Source organism: Enhydra lutris, unplaced genomic scaffold (assembly GCF_002288905.1).
Source record: "Enhydra lutris kenyoni isolate GAN:26980312 unplaced genomic scaffold, ASM228890v2 scaffoldscaffold12, whole genome shotgun sequence".
Classification (NCBI taxonomy): Eukaryota; Metazoa; Chordata; class Mammalia; order Carnivora; family Mustelidae; genus Enhydra; species Enhydra lutris.
Genome location: NW_019154096.1, coordinates 49,212,845 through 49,238,476, shown reverse-complemented (window position 1 = coordinate 49,238,476; position 25,632 = coordinate 49,212,845). Strand labels below are relative to the sequence as shown.

Genomic DNA, 25,632 nt, shown 5'->3' with positions numbered 1-25,632 from the left:
TGCGAGTGGCGCGAGTTGCCGCAAAGTTCCCGATAGCCCCCTCAGCGCGGTCCCGGCCTGGGGGTCGCGGAGATGGAAGCCGGCAGGTGCTCTAATCCCTCAGGAAGCGGCGCCGGGACGTGCGGGTCTTTCTGGCGCACATTCGGCCCGGGCGCCGCGGCTCCCTTCTCGGAGCCACCAGCCGGCTCGGGTGTCCCGAGGGGCGTGGCCTCCGTGCCCGCGCGCTCCGTGCAGCAGCGCCGCCGGGGCCGGGTCGCAGGTTCCGCGGAGCTCACGAGTCCGGCGAGCTCCGGCCCGGACCCAGGCGAGGATGGGCTGGGAGGCCCGCCTCACCCCTCCTAGCCGGGGGCCGGCGGCCCGCAGAGATGAACAGACCGAGCGGAGAGCGCGGCCTCCCCCCTCTCCCCGTGCTGTGGCCGGCCGGGTCTGGGGGAGCGCCGTGGCCGGTGCCCCCACTTCTTCACTCTCTGGAGACCTCTGCTAGCCTCAGTTCCCTCATCTCTAAATTGGGGACAGTAATTATGGGAAGTTTCATGATGTATGGGAAAATTCTCTGCGAATGAATTGATGAGATAGATGGTCCTATAATGATCTGGGTCTTTCCTGTAGCGGCTATGGGCAAAGTTGGGGGTCGGACAGATCAGAATTGGCCGAAGTCTGGGGAACACCAGGTCACGAGGAGGCAGGAGGACCCAGAGGCTGTGAGACCTGAGAATCTTGTGAAGGTTGAAGTTCAAGCCAGGCTTGAGGGGCCTGGTCTTACCCTGCAGGAATAGTCTTCCAGAATACACACCTATTGCTGTACCTGGTGGGGCTTCTGGGGGGGGGGGGGGGGGGGGGGGGGCAGGAATATTGGTTCCTGGGTCATTTGAGAGAACGTCAGCAGGTAGCATGTCCCAACTGAGGTATCTCAATTCGTCATGGGACCCAGCCCATGACCAGGGAGAGATCTCTGGAGCACTGTTGGAATGGTGGGTGGCCTTGCCGGGAAAAGACAGACACCGAGGCTGTGAAAACAGGGATGGGGCTAAAGGGGTTGAATCAACCATACGATGAAACTTTCAGATCCTGGACTCTACCAGTTGTGTGCTGGGGCCTCTGGGCAGCCATGTGGGCAGCTGGGGCCTGGACTTGCCAAGCCATCAGTCTGTTGAGAGATGGACCGAGGCCTCTGGTATGTGGGGTGCTGAAAATCCAGGTGAAATAGACATAGGGCTGTCTGAGAGAGCCCTCCCGGCTCCCAGGCTCAACCTTGTGGAATAACCGGATGGCAGGTTTGCCTCTTGAAGCCTCCTTTTTGTCCAATAATTTTGTAGAAAATGCTAGATAACCAGGGCATGTGTGTGCTGTGACTCTTCACCCACAGGATGCAATGGGCGGGCTGGGCTGGGGAGTAGAGGATCTTGGGAGCTTGATTTCGGCCCTCTCCAGGCATGTTCCTTGGCCATCCTTGACCTTCCTGCTGCTGGGGCCTCTCCTCCAGCTGTGCTCATTCTAAGAATGGCCAGCAGAGGGCGATGGCAAGGGAGACCTGGGGAAAAGGTCACCTCTCAGTCTGTCCATGCTTCTGGGAATTCCCTGAGCTAGGAAAAGCCTTCTAGAAGGACAAAAAGCAGTTCACCAGGGCACTGAGATCTCAGTGGAAGGACATGCCTCACGGCTCAGGGGGAACACTGCATTTCCTGGTTCCACATTTAAACCAAATGTTCAGGGCAGCCTGTCATCCTATGGAAGTCAAGTCCTAACTTCTGGCTCCTCTGCCAAGAAGGAGGGCTTTAGGACTCTGAATCTAAAACACCTCCCACCTGCCCTTTCTTGAGTGGGGGCCAGTGCGTTATGCTGCAGACACAGTTCAGGGAGGAGAGACTTGGATCTGGTCCTGGCCTCGTGGAGCTGTGTTACCTCGGACAGATCGCCTCCTCTCTGGGTCTCCGTTGCTCATCTGCAGGATAAGTGGTTAGACTTGTTAGGGTTGTAAACCGACAGGCCGAGGGAGCTGGTTCTCCTGGTCCACATCCATCAGCTGTCTTGTCCTGTGCCCGCTTCACACCCTGCGGGCATTTGAATGTATGCGCCTGGCTCCTTCCTACTTAGTGTTCTGTGGTTCTATGACCTTTGCTTCCAGCTCAGCCTCTCAGAGGCTGACCAGACTGGTAAGTGTTTCACCATTTACAGTTTTACTATTTACTATTTCACCACTTTTACCATTTTTAAAACTTTTTTTTTTTTTTTTTACCATTTTACTGTTTGCGATTTTTATAATTTCCTCTGCTGTTTACATTCTGTGTGGCCTTCGGCGAGACACTTCAGTTCTCTGTGCTTTAGTGTCCTTGTTTATAAATGAGGATGATTCCTGATAGATTAGAGTGCTTAAAACAGTGCCTGCTATATATGTAGGTTCTTTACAAACAGGTTTTCTAGAAACTTGAAAGAACACCTTCAAGTGGACCTTTGAAGCAAGTTTTAAACTAGAACATTCAAATTTACTAATAAGCAATCTACTTCATGCTGTAAAAAGAGATGCTTTTCAAATCAGATGCTGGTGGAGTGGGAGTGAATGTGTGCAGCCCTCCTGGCCTGGGGCTGGTGAGGTACACTGGTCTTTCTGGGCACGGTCTCTGCCTGGCAGTTTGCAGCTCTGCCGTTTTGTTTTTCATCTGATACTGTAAGTGCGGCCAAGGCTTCAAATGACAGTGAATTATAAGACATCCTCCCAAGTGCCATGTCTCTGAAAGCAGTCTTTGCAAAGCTTTTAAGAGCTTCTCCTGCCTGTTTGCTCTCACCCACAATTCTTTTTTTTTTTAAAGATTTTTTTTTTTTAATTTATTTGACAGACAGATCACAAGTAGGCAGAGAGGCAGGCAGAGAGAGAGAGGAGGAGGAGGAGGCAGGCTCCCTGCTGAGCAGAGAGCCCGATGCGGGACTCGATCCCAGGACCCTGAGATCATAACCTGAGCCGAAGGCAGAGGCTTTAACCACTGAGCCACCCAGGTGCCCCATCACCCACAATTCTTTAGCTGGGTTCAGGACCAGAAGGCCTGGGTCCTTATCCTTTTTACTCCCTGTGTGGCCTTGAGCAAATCACTTCACCTCTCCAGTCTTCTCATCTGCAGAATGGGAGTGGGAATAAACCACTTGCCTGTGGTGAGTAGTAGCCGGATTCCTCAGACAAGGACTTGCGTGTCGATGGTTTGAGAGGTGATCCCAAGAAGCGGGAAGAGTAGAACAGGGAAGGAGGAAGTCCAACGAAGGAAGTGAATTAAAGTAGCTGCTTTTATTGGTGGAGTTTTGCACCCACCAGAACCTCTGCAAAGCTTTCAGAAAGTCTCGTAGAATTTCTTGCCCGTACAATAGGGGGCTGGTGCATTTCTCCAAAGGCTGCTGTCCTTCACTGTTTGCTCCCTGGTCTTTGGATGCCTGTGTGAAAAACCACCCATGCTCAGTGGTATAGAATGACGACCATTTTTTTTGTCTCTGCTCTGCAGTGTCTGAGCCTCTGCTGGGAAGGTTTGCAGGTGGTGGTGATTGGGGCGGCGGTCAGGATAGGGGGTGACCTGACAGCTTGCGGCTGGAATCATCTGGAGCCTTGTTCAGTCACATCTGGCTCAGGGAAGGGGAGCCGGTATTTACAACTTTATTTTCATTCCTGCTTGTTCTGGTGTCCTTACTGATAGGCAGGTGCTGATCTGACGGAGTCGAAATATTTCAGGGCTGTATGGAAATGGACGTTTATTTTCCCACTTCTCCAGGCAGGAGTGGCATCTGGCTCATCTCTCTTTCTAATCTGTCACCCCTGAAGTGCACTTGGGCAGGGCCTGAGGCGGTTAAGAACACAGGCTTTGACACCTGATGGACCTAGATTCAAAATCTGCTGCCTGTGCAGGGCTTTGTGACCTGGAATAAGTTACTTAGCCTCTCTGAGCCTCCATTTCCTCACTTGGAAAGAACGGTTAACGTTCCCCATTCAGGGTTTGCTGAAAGGGTTAAATGATTCCATGTTTGTCAAGTGCTTTGCACAGCTTCGGCCTCGGGAATGTGCTCAGTGACCGACGTATCCATCATTAGAGCACCAAGCAAGTGCTCAACAACTCCTTCCTGAGCTCCTTGTTGACACACTGTAGAGGAACTCGAATTCTTGTAATAGAGGAACAATTGAGTTCATGTTAGAGATTCTTAAATTCAGACCTGAAAATTATTGGCAAACAGTGTCTCCCAGGTACTTGAAGGATGAATGTTATGGTGTGTGAGTTAGAGCTCACTAAAGACCAAAAAACATAGGTGAAGGTGGATGGGCCAAGGCTGGGTTGGGGAGGAGATGCAGGGTCTTGGCCCCTGAGTAAGTGTCATACAGAGACACAGCAACTCAAGCAAGCAGAGCCAGTGTGGTCTGCAGATGCCCAACAGAATCCAGCGGTCCCAGCAGCGGTCAAGACTCACATGGGGGCAGGCAGCGTCTGGGGGAGGAGAGGCCTGGAAGGGGAACAACACGTTGGCCCCTTTGGGATGAGCATGATCCAAGAGCTGAGTGATAGCAGGAACGCCACCCCACAGATCTTTACCCAGCCCAGGAGTAAACAGGCAGCTGTGGCAGTTCCCATTTTGCCCATGGGGAAACTGAGCTTCATGTCCAGACCTTCTGCCTGATGTTGATGGTCCTGTGACTTCCGGCGTTGTCTTTGTAGACGGAGCTCAGGTTTTGAACACAAAGTCCTCCATAATATCATCTAACATGGAACCCTGACTCAGACATCAGCGGAGCCCATTGTTCTCTTCCTTCTCTTTGCCAGTCCTGCAGTGACCAGTGTCCCACAACCTCCTTTTGGAGTGGCACGTATGTTGGCAGCAAATCCTTTAATCCTCTGTCCAGTGAGACAGAGAGGAGGGCAGGAGCTGAACCACAGAGGCATCCACAGCAACCCTGGGTCTGCAGGGCACCCACCAAGCTCAGGGCTGGGCATGGCCTCCTCAGCAAGAAGATGCTGCTGATTGATAGAAGCAGGGTGTGGGCAGGCCAGCAGGTTTTCCCATTCAGCAGCACCACCCGTGGTCAGTTTGGGACCTTCCGCTTCTCACGGCTTCTCTGGGACTGTCCAGCCACGAACCAGCCTGGGCAGGCTCCTCCCCAGCCTGCTGGGTCTGCACCCAAGCTTGGGAGCAAATGGAATCCCTCAATAAATGTGAGATCTTGCAATAATCCTGTGGCTTTGGAAGAACCTGTCGTGCTCAAAAAGTGCGTGGATTAAGTTGAGTCCCGGAACAGCACCGCCTTCCATGCTGTGAGAGACCTGGGGGCTAAGTGTGCAGGCTCGAGAGACAGAGCGCCTGCCTTCAGATCCTGGCTCTACCACTTTGTGGCTGTGGGACCCCAAACAACTTGCTTCAGACCTCTGAATCTGTTTCCTCGACTATAAAATGTGGATACTAATATCTACCGTGTAGGGTTATTATGAAGATTACACGAATTAATACAGATAAAGCCTTAGAATAGTGCCTGGAACGCGGTAAATATTCAGTAAAATATTATTGTTTTTATTACTATCAACCCACAGAAACTCAACAAGGTTTCCAAGTGGCAGGAAACCAAGTAACTGAACAACAGAAGCCCGATGGTGTTTCCAGAGCTTGGTGTTTCCTGACGAAGCGGATGCTAATCACTCCTCTGTATCTAAACACCTTGGTGTGAAAACAGGTCTGCCATGAATGTTGCTGGTTTCCTTGGTATTATGCTGAGGCAGGGGTGGAGGGGTGGTTCCGTGCCCTGCAAGCCAGTCAGGTGTGTAAGCCCCACTGGGAAGCCAGCCCCTGACTATTTGGAGATATGTGACTGGTGTTGGGCCAGAGCCTCCATTCAGCCAACAGCTCCCTCCTACCCCCAGCCACTCCTCTTTCTAAGAGCAGTCATTCCTCAGGGAACCCGGGTGGCTCAGTTGGTAACCATCTGCCTTTGGCTCGGGTCATGATCCCAGGGTCCTGGGATCAAGCCCCATGGACTCCTTGCTCAGCAGGGAGTCTGCTTCCCCTCCGCTCTGCTCCACCCCATCTCCCCCCGCTCCCCGGCTCATGCTCTCTCTCTCTCTCTCAAATAATGAGATAGAAACTTTAATAAATAAATAAATAAATAAATAAGTAAAAGCATTCATTCCTCCAAGTTGCAAATCGCTGAGGTGCGAGCAGGATTTGAGCCCGCATCACCTTTGATGGTAGCACAGTCCTTCTGCTGTGGACACGTAGTTACACAATCTGAACAGAGGATGTAACTTCACTGATCCCCAGACGTTTACCTTCTTACCCCTCCCCATGATTTTCAGAAGGAGAGCTACGATATTAACCTTCACAGTAGTTACAGCACTGCCTTAAAGCTTTGGGCCATACCTGATGGTTTTTAAAGCTATTTTCCTTCTCCTCTGTCCACTGGTCTCTCAGATAGCCAAGAGATGATCTGAGCACTCACGGGAGATGGTCTGGCCTCTTACGATCTGTGGGCCATGGGAGATGTGGTCCAGGGGTCACACAGGGGGGAGGCTAGGCTGGGGCATGCATGGGACGCTGAACTCTTACGTGGTGAGGCAAGGACTTCCAGCCTCTGTTGTCTTCCCTAAGCACATGGCCTCTCCAGACCTGGAGCCACTTCCCTTCACCTGGATCCCTCCACATGGTCAACAAGCACCTCTGTGCTGCCCAGTCTGAAGGTCACGTTGGTGAACTTGCTCCCAGAGCACCATAGCCCATCACCTCCTCCCTATCTTTTTCTCTATCCTTGGCTAGGACTCCAACAAGGATGAGACAGTTTTGGCCTTCAAAGTACTCTTAGTCCCAAAGCATCGGGGAGAATGGTACAAAGTGTTGAATGGCATCTGTCCCCTCTCTCTTCCTCCATCCCTTTCCCTGAAGTCCCAGAGCAGTGCCCGGTATCCAGTTGGTTGAGGATGGTGGGTCCAGTCTCTCTCTCCACCCCGGAGGGAGAGGACTTAGATGGCTGATCTTTCCCAAGGAGGCTGTGGGTGAGTGGCCATCTGGGAGACAGAGCAGATCAGTGAAAAGTCATGTTTAAGAGACTGCTTTTGGCCTCAGGCAGCCCGTGACATGAAACCTGCCTCAGTCCTCACTATGTGGGTGTTTTTGACGAAGTTTCCTTACCTCTCTGGACCCGTTTCCTCATGTGGAAAATGGGAATGATATGAAAACCCATCAAATAGGTGTGTTGGAGGATGAAACGAGGCAGTGAACGCAAGTGTTTCGCAAGCAGTTATTAACTGTTAGCTCTTCTCTTTGCTATGGTTACTATTACTCCTGCTATTGTTCCCCATTTAAGATTTTCTCTCTAAGTGACAATCTCTCTGCGGCCTGTGTATGCTTATCTCTCCCTTTCAGGGCTACGGAGAGTTCTCTTGGGACCCATAGCATGAGGCAAGTGACAATTTCTTGCTCCATAGCTCTCTCGCTCTCATCCATGAAGCAGAGGGGGGATGACAGATAAACCCAAGGCATATAAGCAGGTTTCTCATGGTATCCTCTTAGCCTGCTCATAATACAGTTCTGCCTGGATGCAAACATAGCAACAGGAACCGAGCTTTCCTGCTGATTGGTTACAGACCTATCTACGATCACGCCACCCTCTAACCACTTCTGTCAATTACCAATAAATATTCTCAAGCTCGCCCGCACGAGCACTTGAGTGTTGACGTTTAGCCCCAGTCTTTGCCCGTTCCGCAAGCTGGTCCACTTATCTCCAGGCTCATCCTGCAATTTGCACCAAGCCTCCTCTCCTTCCTCCCACCTGGGTTACTGGCTTTGAGTCCCTGTGAGTCCTGCCTGAGCCAGGAGCTCCTGCCTTTCCCACAGGAGCAGGCTACCTTCCACCCAACTCTTTCATGTTCCTGGGTCAGTTCTCCTCCTTCCTGAACTGGCCCTGGTTTGCTATCCTCTCACCCTGGGCTCAGAGTCAGCTCAGCTCCTGAGGGCTGGCTCTGTGGTGAGAGGTAACACGTGGTACCAGAGTCCATCCAGGTGCTGCAACCAGAAAAACCCTGGGACCATCCCGTATATCTGTCTCTTCCTTCCCCTCTCGTGCAGTCTGACCCAAGTCCTTCCAGTCCCCTTCCCTTCGTCTCCACTGCCACCGTTTGGTCTAAGGGGGGCTCCCCGCTGGGCTAATTGCAGCAGTGCCTGATCCCATCGCCCTGCTGCCCCACTTGCTTCCTGCAATCACTTTTCCTCTTTGTAGTCAGAGTGTGCCTCTTGAAATGCACGTTTGATCGTGTTTATAAAATCAGATCTGCTTAGGATCCTCAGCTTACATATCGCTTCCCCCCACCCCAACGCTCCAAGGCCTTCCTGGGCCCTGATCTCGATCAGGACTCCTCCATTTAATCTCTCATCACCTTTGTTTGCCTGCATGGCACTTTCACTGTCCGTTGCTGGATATAGCCAGTGGTGTGATTATTTATTTACTCGATGTCTGTCTCCATGTGCGACAATGAGCTCCAAGGCATAGAAGGCATAGAAATTAGAACCTTTGGTTTCCCAGTCATCAGCACAGTGCCTGGCACAAGGTGGGGGCTCAAGTGGTATTTGCCAAATGAAAACCTGAGCAAATGAGATACCAGAGGGGTTTGGAAAAGGTAGCCATCACCATAAGAAAATCAAGGAAGCCTTCCTGGTAAGCAGGGGTGGTAAGCCCCAATCTTAGCCTAGAAGGATGGATGGGATTTGAAGAAGCTAGGGTGCACATTAATGGAACTGAGTCAAGGTAAAGTAGCAGGAGTGCATTTGATGTGTCTTGAACTGGGGGATTTTTTTCTGGTTTCCTTTGCAGAGTAGCAGAAACAAAACTGAAAGAAGCTTGGAACAGTGGATGTCAAGCTAAGACGTTTGAAACATGTCCCTTAAGAAATGGGGAGCTATTGATATTTCTTGAGCAGAGGACTATTATAATGAAGACATATAAGGTTTAGGATCTGTAGAAACAGGGAATAGGAGGACCACCAGGAGGTCTAGGCCTGGGAACATGAGCACCACACTTGGGCTACGTCCTCAGGGATGGAAAGGAAGAGAAGATGGGAGGGAGATTGTGGGTCTGTGTGTGAGGGAGGTCCCAAGCTGAGCTGCATCTCAAGATCAGAGCTGAAACATGAATGAGTTCAGTAAGCATTGGGTTGTCTTTGAGGTGGGAAGGAAAGGGAGATTACTTTTTAACATAAAATAGTTTTCTTAATTACACAGCTAATACACATCCACTGGAGAACATTAGAAAATAGAAAGGGCAAGCAAGACTAAAAATTTCCAGTAATTCCACGGTCTAGAAGTAATTTTTAACAGTTGGTTGTATATTTTTCCAAACAGGTCTTATGCATGTTTATGTTTTTTCTTTAAATGCTGTACATACCGCTCTGAGCCAGCTGGTGTTTCATTTTCACTTAGTAGCATGACCCTCTTTCCATGATCGTAAAGTGGCTTGTGTAATAAATGTACTTCTGTGATGTTGATTTTTTTAAAAGATTTTATTTATGTATTTGACAGAGAGAGAGAAATCACAAGTAGGCAAAGAGGCAGGCAGAGAGAGAGGGGGAAGCAGGCTTCTCGCTGAGCAGAGAGCCCGATGCGGGACTCGATCCCAGGACTCAATCCCAGGACTCCAGGATCATGACCTGAGCCGAAGGCAGAGGCTTAACCCACTGAGCCACCCAGGCGCCCTATGACGTTGATTTAAGTTGCTCTGTACATTATTGTATAGATGCTCCATGATTTGTTTAATCAATCCCCTATTGTTGGGCATAGAGATGTCCCCCAATCTTCTCTTTTGCTCTTATACACAATGATGCTGGAGTCATTGTTGCTAGATTTTTCTGTACCTTAACAGGATTTCTTTAGAAAAGATCCCTACATGTAGAATTGCTGAGGCAGAAGTGTGAAATCTTTTAGGGCTTCTGATTCTTCTTTTCAAACTGCCCTGCACATTTTTTCATTCCTTTCAACTTCCGTGAAGATTAGCATTCTGTAGTCTGGTTTTAAAAATCTTTGCTGGTTGGATAAGAGAAGAATAATTTGTGATTTCTTCAATTTGCTTCTATATTGTAATTATATGTTCTTTACAAAGGATTTTGAACTTTTAACAACTTATTTTGACCATTTATATTTCTTTTGCTATGTGCATTTCCTGTTTATGCTGTTTATTTCCTCTAGTTTATTTCTTATTTATGAGCTTTCTCCAGAACGCTTTTGTTCCTCCTCATTTTTCTAATTGGATGGTCATTTTTTAACATTCTGTAGAAACTGTTACATTTTAGGAACTTCAACCTTTTATCTGTCTTATTTGTCATGAACAATTTTTGGAGAAAAGATTTTTAAAAAGCAGAAAGTTTGTTCTGTACCATATCATTCATTTATTTCATGGTGATTTGCGTGGGTGTATCAGTTAAGATTTTGGGTTTGCTAGTAGTGGACTCACATTAATTGGCTATGTCTGTCGGGGTCCAGTTGGTAGACTGAAATCACACCGGTAATTTGAGGAATTTATTCAAAAATTTAATATAAAGGATTATAAACTAGCGAAAGGGAAGTGGCTACTGGAGAACTCGAAGGAAAACAGAACCAGCAGACACGGGGAGCAATCCCTAGGGAAGGGGTAAACCTGGGAGAGGCTGCCCTCCGCACCCAGAAGAAACTTCTAACTTCATAGAAGAGGGTGTGACGATGGCTCACCAGAAGTTGGAGAAGCTCACTGAGGTGCTATAGGCAACGACTGATGAGTGGGGAGTTGCCCATGGGAGTGTGGGCCAAACTCTGAAGGAAGAACCACACCCGTGGTTCTCCTGAACGTTGCTGGCAGCCACTCCAGAGGAACAAGAAAAATGAGACCACTGGAACCAAGAAGAAAAACCCCTTCCTTGGGCACTAGTCCTCTAGTGCCCTCTACGGATAAAGCCTGATGTCGTGCCAGCTGGCAGAGGAGTAATAGTTTGAGGGTGCAGCTCCAGCATCACTAAGCATGACCAAAAAGGGTCGATTTAGAGCTGAGAAACAATATATTGGTAGCTGGAACATGGCTTACACAAGCTGGACGTTTCTTTCTCACATCAGAGTCTGGAGGTTCTGAAATGCAAGGCCAACCAGTAAGCTTCTGCTCCAGGAAATCCTCCAGGATATAGTCTCCTTACAGCTCACCCCTCCGTTCTCCCAAGCTTGAGGCCCGTGTCCTCATGACCCAAGATGGAAGCCAGAGCTCAAGCCATCACAAACACAGCCTAGACATGGGAGACATGGAAAAGAAAGAGGGACCAAGAATGTATGAAAAGAACGTTCACAGGAGATGGCGTTCACCACGTAACCTTCTACTATCTCATGGTCACATGGCCACAGATAGGTACGTGGGAGTCAGGCAGATTTTCCTTCCAGAAGGCCTGGAACTGAAAAGGAAAGATTCTGTTATTATGGAAGAAAGGAGAAGAAGTTTTGGTGGACCACAAGCGATCCCTGCCATAGTAGACTAAACTTGCTGGACCTTTATGAAGAAAATTTAGTCACAGTGATGATAAGCTCATTACTATTACTGAACATTAAACAGATATACAAGGTAAGATTTTAGAGTAAAACCCTGTAGACTGTTAGAGCTAGAAGGAACCGCTGACATTACTTATTCTAAGATTCTCACATTTCCTGTGAGAATCCTGAGGGCCTGGAGACAGGGGACAGTAACTTGTCCAAGGTCACATGGACCACTGTGGGCAGCTATGGCCTGGAGGTGGATGCCAGGTCTCCTTTACTCTGGGCCTGCGTATCTTCCCACTCTCTGCATTACTTAGGATCTCCAGTGCGCCTTTGTCTTCAGAATGAGTCTGGCATAATTGCCCTGGTAACTTGTGGCCCTATGAAGGATCATTCCACAGTGGAGATTTTAGGGCTTATGAGATATGCCTGGTCCTGAAATCAGCCACATAAGATGCAAAATTATAGCCCAAGAAGCTTCTGGCTCTTAGGACCTAAACTACACCCTCTCTCCAACACTGAGTGGAGGCCCGTGAGCTCTGGCTGGGAACACAGCGAGCATGAGATCTCAGTCAGTCATATTCCACTGGAGTGAAGCCGTGAAAGTGTGCTCTTAGGCCAAAGTAGTCAATCCCCTTACCATCTGAATGCCATCCTCCTGTTTAGCTATGGAAATAATGGAAGGATTTTTCTTAGAACAAGGCGAGCCAGGGTCTCAGCGGGAAACAGAGTTTACCCCAGAGGTTTCAGTGGAAGAGATTCAGGAAGAGACTACTTACAGAGGCAGAGTTAAGGAACAAAGAAGAGCTGGAAGCACCCAGAGGCCAGCAAGCCACCCCTGTGGCTGAAGGGATGGGGAGGAGAGGGCCGTGTTATAGGAGCTGGAACGGAGCGGGAGGGGAAGTGGCTGAGGGACGCACCTGCTGTGGGAGACACGGCATGAAACCGGGGGAGGGAGAAGGGAAGACATGCTTGTGTCTCTCCCTCCTCTTCCGTCTCATCTACTGGGGTCTCCTGCTGTTTGAATGCCCATAGAAGCCAGAGAGCAGTGGGCCGTGGAGGATACAGTCCACAGGATCGGCCTTCCTGGGCAGGGCAGAGACGGTGGAGAGGAGGTATAAAATAAATAATTGTAATCATAGCTCAGGACTTGCTGCACATATTCCTATACATGGATGGAAGCGCTTGCAGTATCTTTAAAACATACAGTTCCAAATGGCCGATGTGTGGCACCCGGGATGCCGCTTCTCCCCCATGCCAAAGGCAGACATAGCTAATTGACCATGGTGCTCTTTTCTGTGGGCCCAGGTCACCTCACGGTGCTCCAAGAAACATGCCTAATTGAGGGGGCTTGGTGCATGAGATGAAACCTATTCTGAGCTATAAAACTTAAATAACCTTGCAAATACGGCCAACCTTCCTGCTCTTGCCAGTCTAGTGGATAATCCTTTCTTTCTGGGAAATAGGCGAGCAGGTGTTTCTTAAACCAAGTGAGTCCTGCGTGGAAAGCACAGATGTGGCCTGGCTCACAATGCGCTGGGGCAGCCACAGTGTGATGGAGAGGCAGGAGGCCATATCTGCCTCGAGCTAGGTGGCCATCAGCCCAGGCACCAGCCGGACTCTGTTGGCTCATCTGTGAAACAGGATGGTGCCAACCAAGGCAGAAGGCAGGGCTGGGTGTTCTCTTGTGGTGGAACTAGGCTTCCAGCTCAGCCCTCTCTATGTGGTGCTCTCCTCGGTCCTGACCGACCTTTAACACAGAGAGCCCTGTGGCGTCTAAGGCTGGCTGTGTTTCCGCTGTGTGCGCTCAGACAGCTGAGTTCAGGCTGTAAGTGACTTTGAATAGAAAATCCTTAGCTGGAACCAATAGATAATAGGTTATGAACGTTGCCAGCCTAGCGCAGGGTGTAGATGGCAAATAGGTTCCAGCTCTATCAATTCGTGCTGGGCCCTCTGCAGCACTGTGTTGGGATGGACGGGAGGGCCGTGATGAGGGATATCTGCCCTGCAGGGAGAGGAGCACATGTTTGTCTCGTATTTGCCATCCCTGGTGTAAATGGAAGGAGCGCTGGTGGAGAGTCAGGAGACACGGCTTCTGGATGTGATATTTTGAGCACGTCGTCTGACCTTCCCGGATCTGTTTCCTCACATGGAAAAGAAGGACATTACTTAGATGACTTTTAAACTCTCTCCAGCTTAGAAGTTCCATGATTCAGATGAGTTTTTTTAAAGCATGTGAAAGTTGCAATGAATTTGATCCAATTAAAACATTTCCAACTCCCTACTCCTCTCTGCCATATGCTTGAGTAACTAAGCTATCTGTGCCTCGTGAGGGCCATTTCCCCAAGCTGGAGCAGCTGGACACCCTGAGACAGAAGGCCTCCCATACTAAACAGACCCTACTCTTTAATCTCTACCAAAAGATCCAGGAGGCGTGATTCACATCTCGCCCGGTTTCCTCTCTTCTGTCCTCCGAGAGCCCGAACCTCTCCCCTCGTGTTCTGCAAATGCGCCTGAATGCAGAGTCCTGAAATTTAGGTTCATGGTTTCAAAGTTCATGGTCCTGAGAATAAACAAAAAAACTATTGTGGTTGCATAGAGCTGTGGACCCCATTAACACCGCCCCATGAATATTTATAGCATGAAACTACAAAAGAACATAGAGGCCATATTGTATTTCCTAGAACTTTCTTTCCATGGGGTCCTTTCTCTGTGGGTCACTTTAATGTAAGCTTTGCTTATTTAGTTGCACACTTTAAGCCGATTAACTTTTTACTAAAAAAAAAAAAAAAAAACCAAAACCAAAAAAAAAAAAACCCCTCCCTGTTTGTTTGTACATACACTCCCTTGACAAAGATTCACAGAAAACTGCTTTAAACCTGTTAAATCCCTCTGCTGGAAACTTGAAGTGAACTAAATGTGTCTCTGGGTAGGATTTCCCTGTCACCGTCCCCGCCTTGGGCCCTCGCATCCTACCTACTTCAGCCTGTTTGCCGAGAGGAATTCCCACGTCAGAATGCACCGTATTTAGTTCCTCTGGTAATCTCGGCTTCTCCCTAGGCGACTCTTAAACGGAGCATTAGCGCGATCCTTCCCTGCATGGCTTGTCATCGGGATGACAAAGGGCAGGCCCTGGGGGGTGGATACAGAAACTGTAGGGAAATCAAACATTAGCGCTGGAGGGACCTCAAAGGCTGTGGACCTAGTTCTCCAAACTTCAGGGAGCATGAGTCACCTGTGTGTGTGGGGGGAGTGGGTCATGAGCTTACAGTGCATATTACTGGGTCCTGTCCCCAGAGATTCTGATTTCATGGGCCTGGGGGGTTGTCCTATCAATACTCTCTGTAGACACTTTGAACCCAAGTGGTTCGTGAATCGTGATTTGGGAAGGGCCGAGCTGGTTCAGCTCTCTCCTTGTTTGGGTGAAGAAAATGCCACCAAAGGGAAAATTTATTTGTCCAATATCACACACAGCATCCAGACCCCCTCTTTCTGAATATAGGGATGCCTGGGGCTCTACACTGCTTTAATCTGGGCTGGTGTGTCCTGAGATGCAGTGCTACGGTGGAACGGGGGTAATGAGGTCCCTATGAGGGAAGCTGAATGAAAAATAGATCACCTCTTAGCTCAGGCCCAAGTTGTATATGAAGGTGAGGAAATGGCCCGGTTGGTAAATGGGAGGGGAGGGGAGGTAAGCACCTGTGGGAAGTCACTCCCATGGGACAATAGATCCCGGTCTCTTTTGGTTTTGGAGTGAGCCCCAGGATGGAGTGGGGCCTGCAGCCAGCGTGGACTGGGAAGGTCAGGGGCATCCCCAAGGTGGGTCAGCCCCCCTGGGCTTCCCACTCTCAGGGCGCCGGGAAACAGAGTCCCAGGGAGGGTGTGGCTGGTGAGAAAGGGTGATGGCAGAGTCAAAGGGGTCCTCCCCTGACTGGCTGGGCTTCTGCCTGACTCACGGGCTTCCAGCTCTGTAGGACCCAAACCAAAAACCACATAACACCCGGAGGATTCCTGCCCCCCTCCCCAGACTTTCAGAATCTCAGGTGGGAATGGGTGTGTAGGAGTACCCTGGCCAACCCCTCCAACCCCTGTGTCTCCTCAAAATGCCTTGCTGGGCTGTGAAGCCTTTGTCAGGCCAGCAGCTCCTCTGGAAACAGGTCTCTTTGCTGCTGACCATGGTATCAGCCCCCACCTAGATCATCTCCACCACGGGATCAGCCCCCAGTTTGAGAGACGGAGTCCTGTGTGAGGTGGTGAACTGAACTCCAAGTTTAGAGCCAAAAGGTCCGATTTCAAGGCCCACCCACTTCTCAGAGGCTGTAAACATGGTCTAGTTGTAACTCCCCTAAGCCTTACTTTCCCCCATAAAATGAGGCTCACGATTCTGGTTCTGCCTTCCCCTGTGACTTTAACAGGGAGTGTACATGCCCTCAGTTGTCACTTATGAACACGTTCTGAAGGCCCAGAACATAGCAGGTTGTGAGTTAGGGTCTGGGGTAAGTGGTGGGGAGGGGTGAGTAGTGGGGAGGATCTGGGATGAGTGGTAGAGAGGAGAGGAGAGTCATAGGGAACTGTGAAGGGCTGCACCAAAGTGAGGGGCTGCTTTTGACCAGCTCTACTGTAGGTGCTCTAACAGCCCCAGATTCTGTTCCTGGTGTCTGGGCCTTTCTTCCCCCTTCCCAGCCCCTTACTTCCCATGACCTCACATCCTGCCTTGCTCTTGCTGTCGTTGGCAGTCCACATTAATAGGTCCCCCACATCGACCAGGCTGTCATCATCGGGCCCCTTCTGCTCCTGTCCTGACACTGCTTTGCTGCTTCTCACCACAGGTCCTTTGCTCATGCTGCTTCTTTGGCCAACATGTCCTTTGTTCCTGTTGTCTACTTGACAAACTTCTGCTCATAAGTCATCCTCCTACTCAAGTGTCATCCCCTCTCTGAGGCCTTTCCTGATTCTACCCCGAGGCTAAATTAGTCCCTCTGTAGGCTTTCCTCCTTCACAGAGCAGCATGGATCATTTCAAGGCAAAGATGGACGGCAGTTGAGAGTGGACTTGAGAGGTGGCCCAGAGCAAATTGCCTAATCACCTGAGCCGGCTTTTCTCATCTGAAAAATGAGTGTGATGATGTGTATTGCATGGAGTTGGCTGTCGGCAGGGTTAAAGGAGTGAAAGAGCTTGGTATCTGGCTGGTGCTCAAGAATGATCAATCCCTGTATCTTCAGTGCCTTGCTCCTGGAGAAGAACTGAAGCATCAGATTTGGGAGAAAAGGGGAGAGCTGTCCCAAGATAAAGGGGGATGCGCTGGAAGGACATGAACTCTGTGTCACTGGAAGTGTGTGAGGCCATTCAGGCATGAGTGGGTGGGTTGGACCTGAGGACCAGTAGAGCCCCTTCTAGGCCTCACAGTCTGTAATTCCTGGAGGATTGCTGAGCAGTCTCCAGAACAGTCTCCAAAATGTTTTCCTTAAGTCACGATTCAGTGAAAATATATTCCAGGGCAAACCACGTTGGGAAAGGCTGAATTTTCTTTCTCTTGGAAACTCATGTTGTTTGTTAGGGTTGTAAAGGCTCTGAGAAGTTCTGCTGTAAGGAAAGCTATTTAATGCCACATTTCTTATTTAGAATGTGAAACTTCGGGAAGAGTGGCTTGGTCAGGGAGAAATCTGGCTTGGGAATCCAGGAGGCCTTGGTTAACTTAAAACATCTGGGAAGACTTCCCGATAGCATGACCTTGGCAAAGTCTCCTCTCCTCTCTGGTCCTTGATTTGAGGTTGATGTATAGAATTCATTTGTCCTGGTACCCAAGACAAGAGTGCTATATGTTTCTGTTGTAGATGGGAAAAGACAGGCAGGGCAAGATGCTGTGAGAATCCTGGGATGGGAGCCTTTTCCTGCAAGGCTGACTCGTGGTCATTGTTTGATGCCTTGAGGGTCAGGCATACACCTGGGATCATATGGGGAACATAACATTATAGATACTCATCATAATTATTACACTACTGTGCTGGAGCTGGTTTTTACCCACAAGCTTGTGAGAGCCCATAGTATGCTCCTTTTCCCAACACCACATTCTGCCACCTTGAAATCAGCCATGGTGGGAGTTACACAGGGAAATCAGCAAATGCTACAAACCAGGGCTCTCCCCTCCCCTAGCCAATCCTTAATTACTAGCACATCACTGATTAGCTATCATTAGAAGGTATTTCTTTAAAATTAGTCTCCCTTTAATCTTTGCAAATTTCTCACATAATATCTTTAAAGCTATATCCAACTACTTTAAAGATTTCTATTTTTTGATTCCGAAAAGCATTTTTTCTATTGTATTTCATAATCTGCTCCCCACATGGTTCCTAGCCAGAGCTTTCTAACAAAACACCACCACCTTGTGACAACTCCCTAAATTGCAGGTTGGAGTTCAGTTGGGTCGACCAAGAAGGAAGCCCATGGCTTTTTCACTGATGTGCCTTTTAGATGTTTCCTCTGGCCTGTCCTCTCAGGTTCTATATTTCTGTGAAGAACTACCCTGCTTGACCTTGTCGTTACAGCCTTGACAAGCAGTAAAAGAGGTTCAGCGGGGCCTGTGCCCCCCAGGGCATGATGGATTGAGGCAAAATCTCTAGTGCCTTGGGTTCTTGCCTCTCAGACTTAAGTGTGCCCGCGCTCTCCCTGGGACTCTTGTTAACATGCGACTTCTGATTCAACCAGTCTGGTGTGGGTCCCGTGATCTTGTATTTCTATGGAGCTCAGAGACAGTGATGCTGCTACTTGTCTGTGGATTACATTTTAGTAGCCAGGGTTGGTGGGGGAAAGAGAAAGTTTACCCGAGTGATAGGAATCTTCCCCTAGCTTCTCTTAGGAGATTGCCAGGGGCCATGTTTTGCCTTTTGGTCAGAATTCAGTAGCTGTGTGTTTCGAATGCATAGGCTTAGCTCATTTGATTCTAAATGTTGTTTGGCCAATTTGTTGATTTAATTTTAAAATTTTAGGGTTTTTTTGTGTTTTTTTTTTTTTACTTATTTGGAATTTATTTTGGTGTAGTGTAAGTTCAAAGCCAACCTGGTTTTTCCTCGAACAGCTAACCTCTTTGTCTCAACACAATTCATTGGTTAGTCCCCATCTTTCTACAAATTTATGAGCCTGCTTCTCATATATGAATTTTCTTATATAACCTAGAGATTGGTTCCAGACTATTCCATGTTGCAGGGCTGTTGTAGTTTTATAACAGATTTATAACATGTATTTTTATATCATATATATTATAACGTATAACATTAATTAGTCCAATGAAGCCAGTCTTTCTTTCTTGACTGTTATCACTTAATTATGCAGATGAACTTTAATATCATTTTGTCAATAATAAAAGCATTTTGGGGATTTTGATTGAAGTATAGTAAACCTACACATTACTTTGAAAAGAATGAGCATTTCAGCAACATAGTATGTTTTTCTTTTCATGTCAAGTGACTTTTTATAGCTTTTAGTAGGATTTTACATTCTTGACATAGTATCGCACTTTTTTGTATCAAGGTTATTCCTAGATATGTGTTGCTTTTTTGCTGCTATTTTAAATATTATTTATTTTATTTTATATCATTTATTTCATATGATATACATTTTTATTTTATATTATTTATATTGTATTCATAATATAGCCATTAGCCAAATGTAGTAATTTAAATTTTAATTACAAGAAAATAAAACGTAAAATTCAGTTCCTTGGGTGCACCAGCCACATTTCAAGTGCTCAGTAACCACATGTAGTTATTGGCTACCATAGTGAAGAGCTCTACCACCATTGCAGAAAGTACTAGTGCACAGTGGTGAGTCCTAATTGTTGATCCATCACTTTTTCTTATGTGTTGTGACAGTATCTTATTTTATTTGGGAACACTTTTTGGTTTATTCCTTTAGATTTCTAGGAAGAGCAGCCACTTATATACCAGACTTCTGGTTTCTTTTCTGCTGCAGTATTATCCAGATTCTCCTCCTAAAGATAAAAGCATCTGATGGCAAACATGCCCCCTGAGGGTTGCCACTCCCACACTTGCTCGTGGCAGACATCACTAATCGATCACAGCACTCTTTGCTGTTCCCTGAACTATTGTTGTTTTCAGAACTTATACCTTAGTGCCCTGCTCTTCTCTGGCTCTTGAGCTGGAACAGGACACAGTGGCAGGCAATGAGGTGTCTTCCGCATAGGTACTCTCTGGGGGAGGGCTCTGATTCCACCTCCGGGGAGTAGTTCTCCAATCATCTTTCTTCCGTGACCCTCCATGGCTCCATTCAGGGGAGGGTCTGTCTTTTCTTTTCCCTTATTCTCATTGGCTGTATCTGAGGCAATCTTTTTCAGCTTGGGGGCCCAAGGATCATTTGCGGCCATTTTAAGTCTCAAACAGTTGCAGTCTCCTGCAGGCTGTGCTAGTAGTTCTTCTGGCACAATACTTTTCTGAACTGTTAGTCATCTTCCTGTTTGATTCAGCTGCACGTGGGGTGGTCACAACACGGTTGTTTTCTAGACATGCCTGTCTCTCTGGACTTGGTTGCTGGCACCTGACATTTGCTAGGCCTCTGTGAGGGAACCATACTTTTGGTCTCCTATCCCTCCCCATTCTTATCCCACTGAAAGAATGTACTGGGAACCATCTTGACTGGTCTTTGCCATAAAGTTGAGTGGTTTATTTTTTCTTACACAGATTTCTTGTACAATTTACATACTGTATAATTCACCATTGTAAGTGTACAATTCAATGATTTTAGTAAATTCATAGCTGTATAACCATCACCATATTCAATTACAGAACATTTTCGCCACGTGGAAAAGCTCCCTTGTGCTCATTTGTAGTCATATCTCAGTCCTGCACCCAACCCTAGCAATCACTAATCTTTCTAGCTCTATAAATTAGCCTTTTGTAGACATTTAATATAAATGGAATCATGTAATATATAGTCTTTGGTATCTTATGATAAGATTACACTTAACTTTTTAGGAAACTGCCACATGATTTTCCATAGGGAGTATACCATCTTATCTTCCAACTAGCAATGGATGAGGGTTCCCATTTCTCCACACCACAAAGCTAAGTTTTAATTAGCCTTTGTTACTCGAAGGCCCTCTCAGTTCTACTTTTATTGCTTAGTGTTGAATTTCTGGACTCTCTCTGTGCCTTTTCATTTCCACTATAAACTGCCCAATTCTCTGTAAAACCCCTTTCTTTCTCATAGTACTTTATCAAACACAGCTAATAACCACCAAGGCGTGCTACTAACATTCTGACTCTCAATCCCTTCACTTAAAGCCATAGCTCATTCAGCTTATCACCTGCCTTCCAAGTGAATCTGCCCATATTTTTACCAGGCCACCCCATCACTGCATAACATAGGTCACCTCCTTCCAGGCTTCAGTAATAGTTTCCTTGACACCCACTGCCTTGCCCAAACACAATGGATTTTTGTTACAGAAGCACACTGCTCCTGATAGCAATTGCTGTATTTGTCAGGATAAAGACGTTGTGTTCTAGTAACAAATAGCCCCAAATCTCAGAGACTTGTAAAACTAGCAGTTTTCATTCTCCTCATTCATGCTACATATGCAACCCGATCAGCTGTATCTCCGCCCCACATCATATTTATTCTAGAACCCAGACTGATAGAGTCACCCCTGCCTGGAATGGTGCTTGTCTTTCGGGAAAGGGAAGAGAGGGCATGTGAATTGTGCACTAACTCTTGAAACTTTCTCTCCCATTTATTTATCAGAGCAGGTGAAGTGGCTAATTCTGACATTAATGGGGCAAAGAAATATAATCTTCCCCCAGGGAAGGGCAGCAAATATTGTGAACAATAGTATCATTTATCACATTATGCTTTTCTTTTATATCCTGGGGACTCTGGAGAAGAAAGAAACAGCTGTCTCTATGTGGTAGTTTTGCCCAGAGCTGCTTAGAGCTCCAGTAAGACAGGGTGCCCTTTCAAAATACCCGACAGACGTAGGCCTTGATCTTCATGGTGTTTGAGTCCAGCCCTGTGGCTCTGATACACAGAATTATTCTATGCCATTCTTCTGTCTCTACCAGCCCTATGTGTTATGTTCAGGGAGAGATTTGACTGGATGGATTGTCATTTCTAGAGTTTGCTCCCCAATGTCTCATGTCCTCTGGAGCATTAATCAATTTTTTTTCTGATATCCAGCTTAAATGGATCCATTTTTTTTTTTTTAATTTTTAAAATTTTTCTCTCCAGCTGTCTTTTGGGGAGACATTGCCTTAGATGAAGAGGACCTGAAGTTATTTCACATCGACAAAGCCAGAGACTGGATCAAGCAGTCGGGAGAGGAAGGGGGACATAGCACAGGTAAGTACTGTGTCCCCCATTTTTTTCCTCTGGGGAGCAGGGTCAGGGATTCTGGCAAGGGTGGATGTGGACCCTGAGACTTCGGTATTTGACCTGTCAGTCCCAAGCCCGCCTGTCTGGGGAAAACCAGAGGGGTCGCTCTTTCTGCACTGCGGGCTGTGGAACTGGAGCCTCCAGACTTGCTGATTCTTGTACGAGAATCTCCACTTGCTTCTTTATCTGGAGGCTCAGGCTCCAGCTCAGAGGGTTCAGGCTTGAGCCCAAGCTGTCAGGAGTGGGATCACTCTGGGCTCTCAGGACTTCCGCCTCTGGGTGGGTCCAGCACTTCCCAGGGTTGGAGAGAATTACTACCCGGGCTCCATGTTGGTGATGTTAATAAGGCACGGCTAGGAAACATGTTCGCTTGGGGCGCTGTGCATTGTTTTGCAAACAAACCAGGAGCCCAATGGGCTTCAGACTTTGAGTACTCATCTCCCTCCTTACCTCCATCCTGGGGGGAATACCAGTGAGACTGGTCCTTGAGTTCTTATCCCCCTCTCTCCCAGCTGGGCTCAGACACCTCAGCTCTGGGGAACCCCCATTCTTAGCAGGAGCAAAAGGGGCTGTACTATGAGGCTGAAGGCTGGTGGAGCTCATCCTGGCTGGCTCTTTGGTGACCAGGGCTCACATATGCCCAAGGTTACACTGCCTCTTCTCCCTGCCGCCTCTCCCCCCACCCCTGCCTTTCCTTTCTTTTTCTTTTTTTTAAGATTTTATTTATTTATTTGACAGAGAGAGATCACAAACAGAGAGGCAGGCAGAGAGAGAGGGGGAAGCAGGGACCCAGGATCCTGAGATCATGACCTGAGCCGAAGGCAGAGGCTTTGACCGACTGAGCCACCCAGGTGCCCCTCTTTCCTTTCCTTTGAGATTTTTAAAAAACTTATTATGGTAAGAATACAAGAGATTTACTCTCTACACATTTTCAAGTGCACAAATAATATTATAAACCATAGACTCAGTGTGGCATGGTGGATCTCCACAACTTATTCATCTTGCATAACTGAAGCTTTGTACCCTTTTTGGGGGGCCCTGTCATGGCCAAGTGCAGTGCTGGAAAAAGAGGAGTAAGATGGGATCCCTGCCAGCAGGGAGACTATTCATGCCAGGCAGACAGAGTTTAGGCCTGGACAAGCTCTTTAACATCTCCAAGGGTCAGTTTTCCTGTCTGCAAAATGGGGATGAAACCATCACTCATGCCACAGGGGGTTGGGAGGACCAAGTCCCAGGGTAATGGGCCAGCCTGGTGCCTGGCTCGCAGCCAGTTGTCAGGCACTGGCAGATAGTATCACTGAGGTGCTCCTCTCTAGTGGAATGAGACAGACAGGTGAAGAGATAAACCGATTCCTCACGGCAAGGGCTATAATGAACCGAGAGAAGTAGGAAGAGAGAAGAGTGAGGGGACGAAGGCCAGGTGGGCGAGCCAAGAAAGGCACTGTGGGAATGGATGCTCTTGCATTGTGTCTTGAAGGAAGAGAATGAGTTCTTGAAGTCAAGAATCACGAAAAGAACATTTCAGGCTGTGGAGAAGCCACATGGGGAATATGACAGGGCCCATCTTTCCTCAGGGAGCCGCGGAAAGGTGAGAGTCACTAGATGATGGCTCTTTGGGGTAGGCTGTGGTAGAGAGCCATGGAGACCCCAAGGAGAGGCTGGGAGCTGCCAGCTGGAGGCCAGCTCTTGGAGAGCTGCCTGCCCAGAAGTTTCTCTCAGGATGCTGCAGTGAAGGGAAGCCTAACAGCTTTGCCTTCGCCTCCCTCACAGCACTCCTCCAAGGCCAACATACTCAGCCTCTGGTCTAAGAACTTGAGTCTTCTCTTTCCTTCTTCCCTGTGAACTCAGAGAGGGCAGGGTCTATCTCACATTTGTCTTTGGATCCCTTGGAAGTGTCCCAGGCCCCTGTATCTACAAGGCACTGGCCAACGGGGGTGGAGAGGAAGAAGGAAGAGGTTGGCGGAGAACGGCAGAGCCTGGAACCATCTCCTGTGGCCTAAATGATCAAGGCTTTGCTTCCAGAAGTGTGGGTAAAGCACTGCTTGTAGTCACGGGCTTTAGGATCAGACTGTCTGGGTTTGGATCCTTGAGCTGGGTCTCAGTTTCTTCATCTATCAAATGAGAATAGTGATGTTACAAGGACAAAAAGAACACGTATAAAGTGTTTAGCACAGTGCCTGGCTAATAATAAGTGCTCAATAAATATCAATTCTGCCACCTCCTCATTTAGTAGTAGTAGTAGTAGTATTTGCAGAAAGCACACTGACCTGGGAGGACAGTGGGGGAAATTCGCTATGTGTGGGAGGGAACATTGGCAGCTTGGGTTTGAGGCCTTTGAAACATATACCTACCTGGTGTTTCCCCCTTCCCAAGCTTAGAATATTGTTTCTTTCTTTCTTTTTTTTCTGGTACCCTTTTATGGCAAAGTGATTTTTATCCTGATCACTTTTCTCTGTGGGCCAATAGTACTTTGCTTCCATCTAGAATCATTATTTTATTTTCAAAATGGGAATATTTTTTATTGTTTTTGTTGATGAAACTAATACTGCCCGTTGTTTTAAAAAAAAAAATGTCCAATAGCTTAAAATTGTACATAGTAGAATGTAAAAATCTCCCATTCTCCCAGCCCCAGGGATCCACGTCATTATCTGTTCACTGGATTCCTTCCAGCCTCACTGGGCTCAGGCTGTGTGCATACAGATATTTTGGAAACATAGAAGGGATTTTTCTCAACACTGTCTGGTGCAACCTGTGTCTTTCAGTTACCACCACCTTGTAGACATCTTTTCATGGGATACATTGTGATCTATCACACTTAATGCACAACTCTGCCATAATTCATCAAATTAATCCCATATAGACGGACACAGAGAGGGTTTCCCTTTCCTTCCTGTAATTTCTTTTTGTTAGAAACAATGGTGCTGTGAACAACTTTGAGCATTGATCCTTAAACATTTGCTTTGATTAAAAATAAATAAATAAAAAGGAACCACATCTTTACTCCGTCTTCCTGTTTCCAAATGTGTGGAAGGATGTGCTCTTAGATTTAGGTTATTTCATTTTTCAAGCTTTGGTTAGTGCTCTTGTGTTTTAGGGGAGGGAAGGAGGTTCAAGCAGGGGGTGGGGGTTGGAGGGGTGGGGCTGAATCCCTGGAGGGGGCTCCGAGTGGAGAGGGCACAGAACCCTGCAGTGTAGCCCCAGAGGCCTTCTTTTCCTGGTTCCTCCTGTGAGTTTGGAGCTGCTTTCTTGACTTCAGAATGGAACAATCTCATTGGCCTGGATGTGACCAAGGTGACCTCATTCCCTAGGGGTGCCCAATGTCCTAAATCCAGTGAGTGGCAGAACCAGGACTAGAAACAGCTTTCCCAGCTCCCATGTGTCCTCCACTAGACCAACATGTCCACCATGTTGCCAGTTAGAAGGAATAGAGAACAGCAGATGTGTGTGTAATTGTTCCTTTGCCATCACTTGGAGGGTAGGCTGGAGCCTCTCTGGGCCAAAGGGTGAGCAAAGACCTTGTGCCTGGGTTGGTTTATGAGCCCACATGGGGGCCTGCACTGGCCCCAGAAGAAAGCTGCTGGGACCCCAACAGGGAGCCTCTCATCATTCACTTAGAGGAATCAGTCTCCCTGCCTCTGGTCCTTCCTTCCCCATCCTGCCTTCAGGTGATCTTCCTGGCCCTGACCTTGCAACCCCTGGAGTGGGTAGAGTAGTGTCCTCTCAGACTCATGTCTACCTGGAACCTCAGAAAGTGACCTTGTTTGGAAC

The 25,632-nt window shown here is 47.9% G+C and overlaps 1 protein-coding gene across 1 annotated transcript in view; it reads left to right on the top strand.

The window, feature by feature from the left end:
- The window catches only part of LOC111145202 (tolloid like 2), a 116,249-nt gene that overhangs the window by 648 nt on the left and 89,969 nt on the right, over positions 1-25,632 (top strand). Inside the window, exon 2 of the mRNA XM_022499930.1 lies at positions 21,721-21,831. Within this exon, the coding sequence (XP_022355638.1) occupies positions 21,721-21,831 (111 nt within the window). The remainder of the gene's footprint in view (positions 1-21,720; positions 21,832-25,632) is intronic.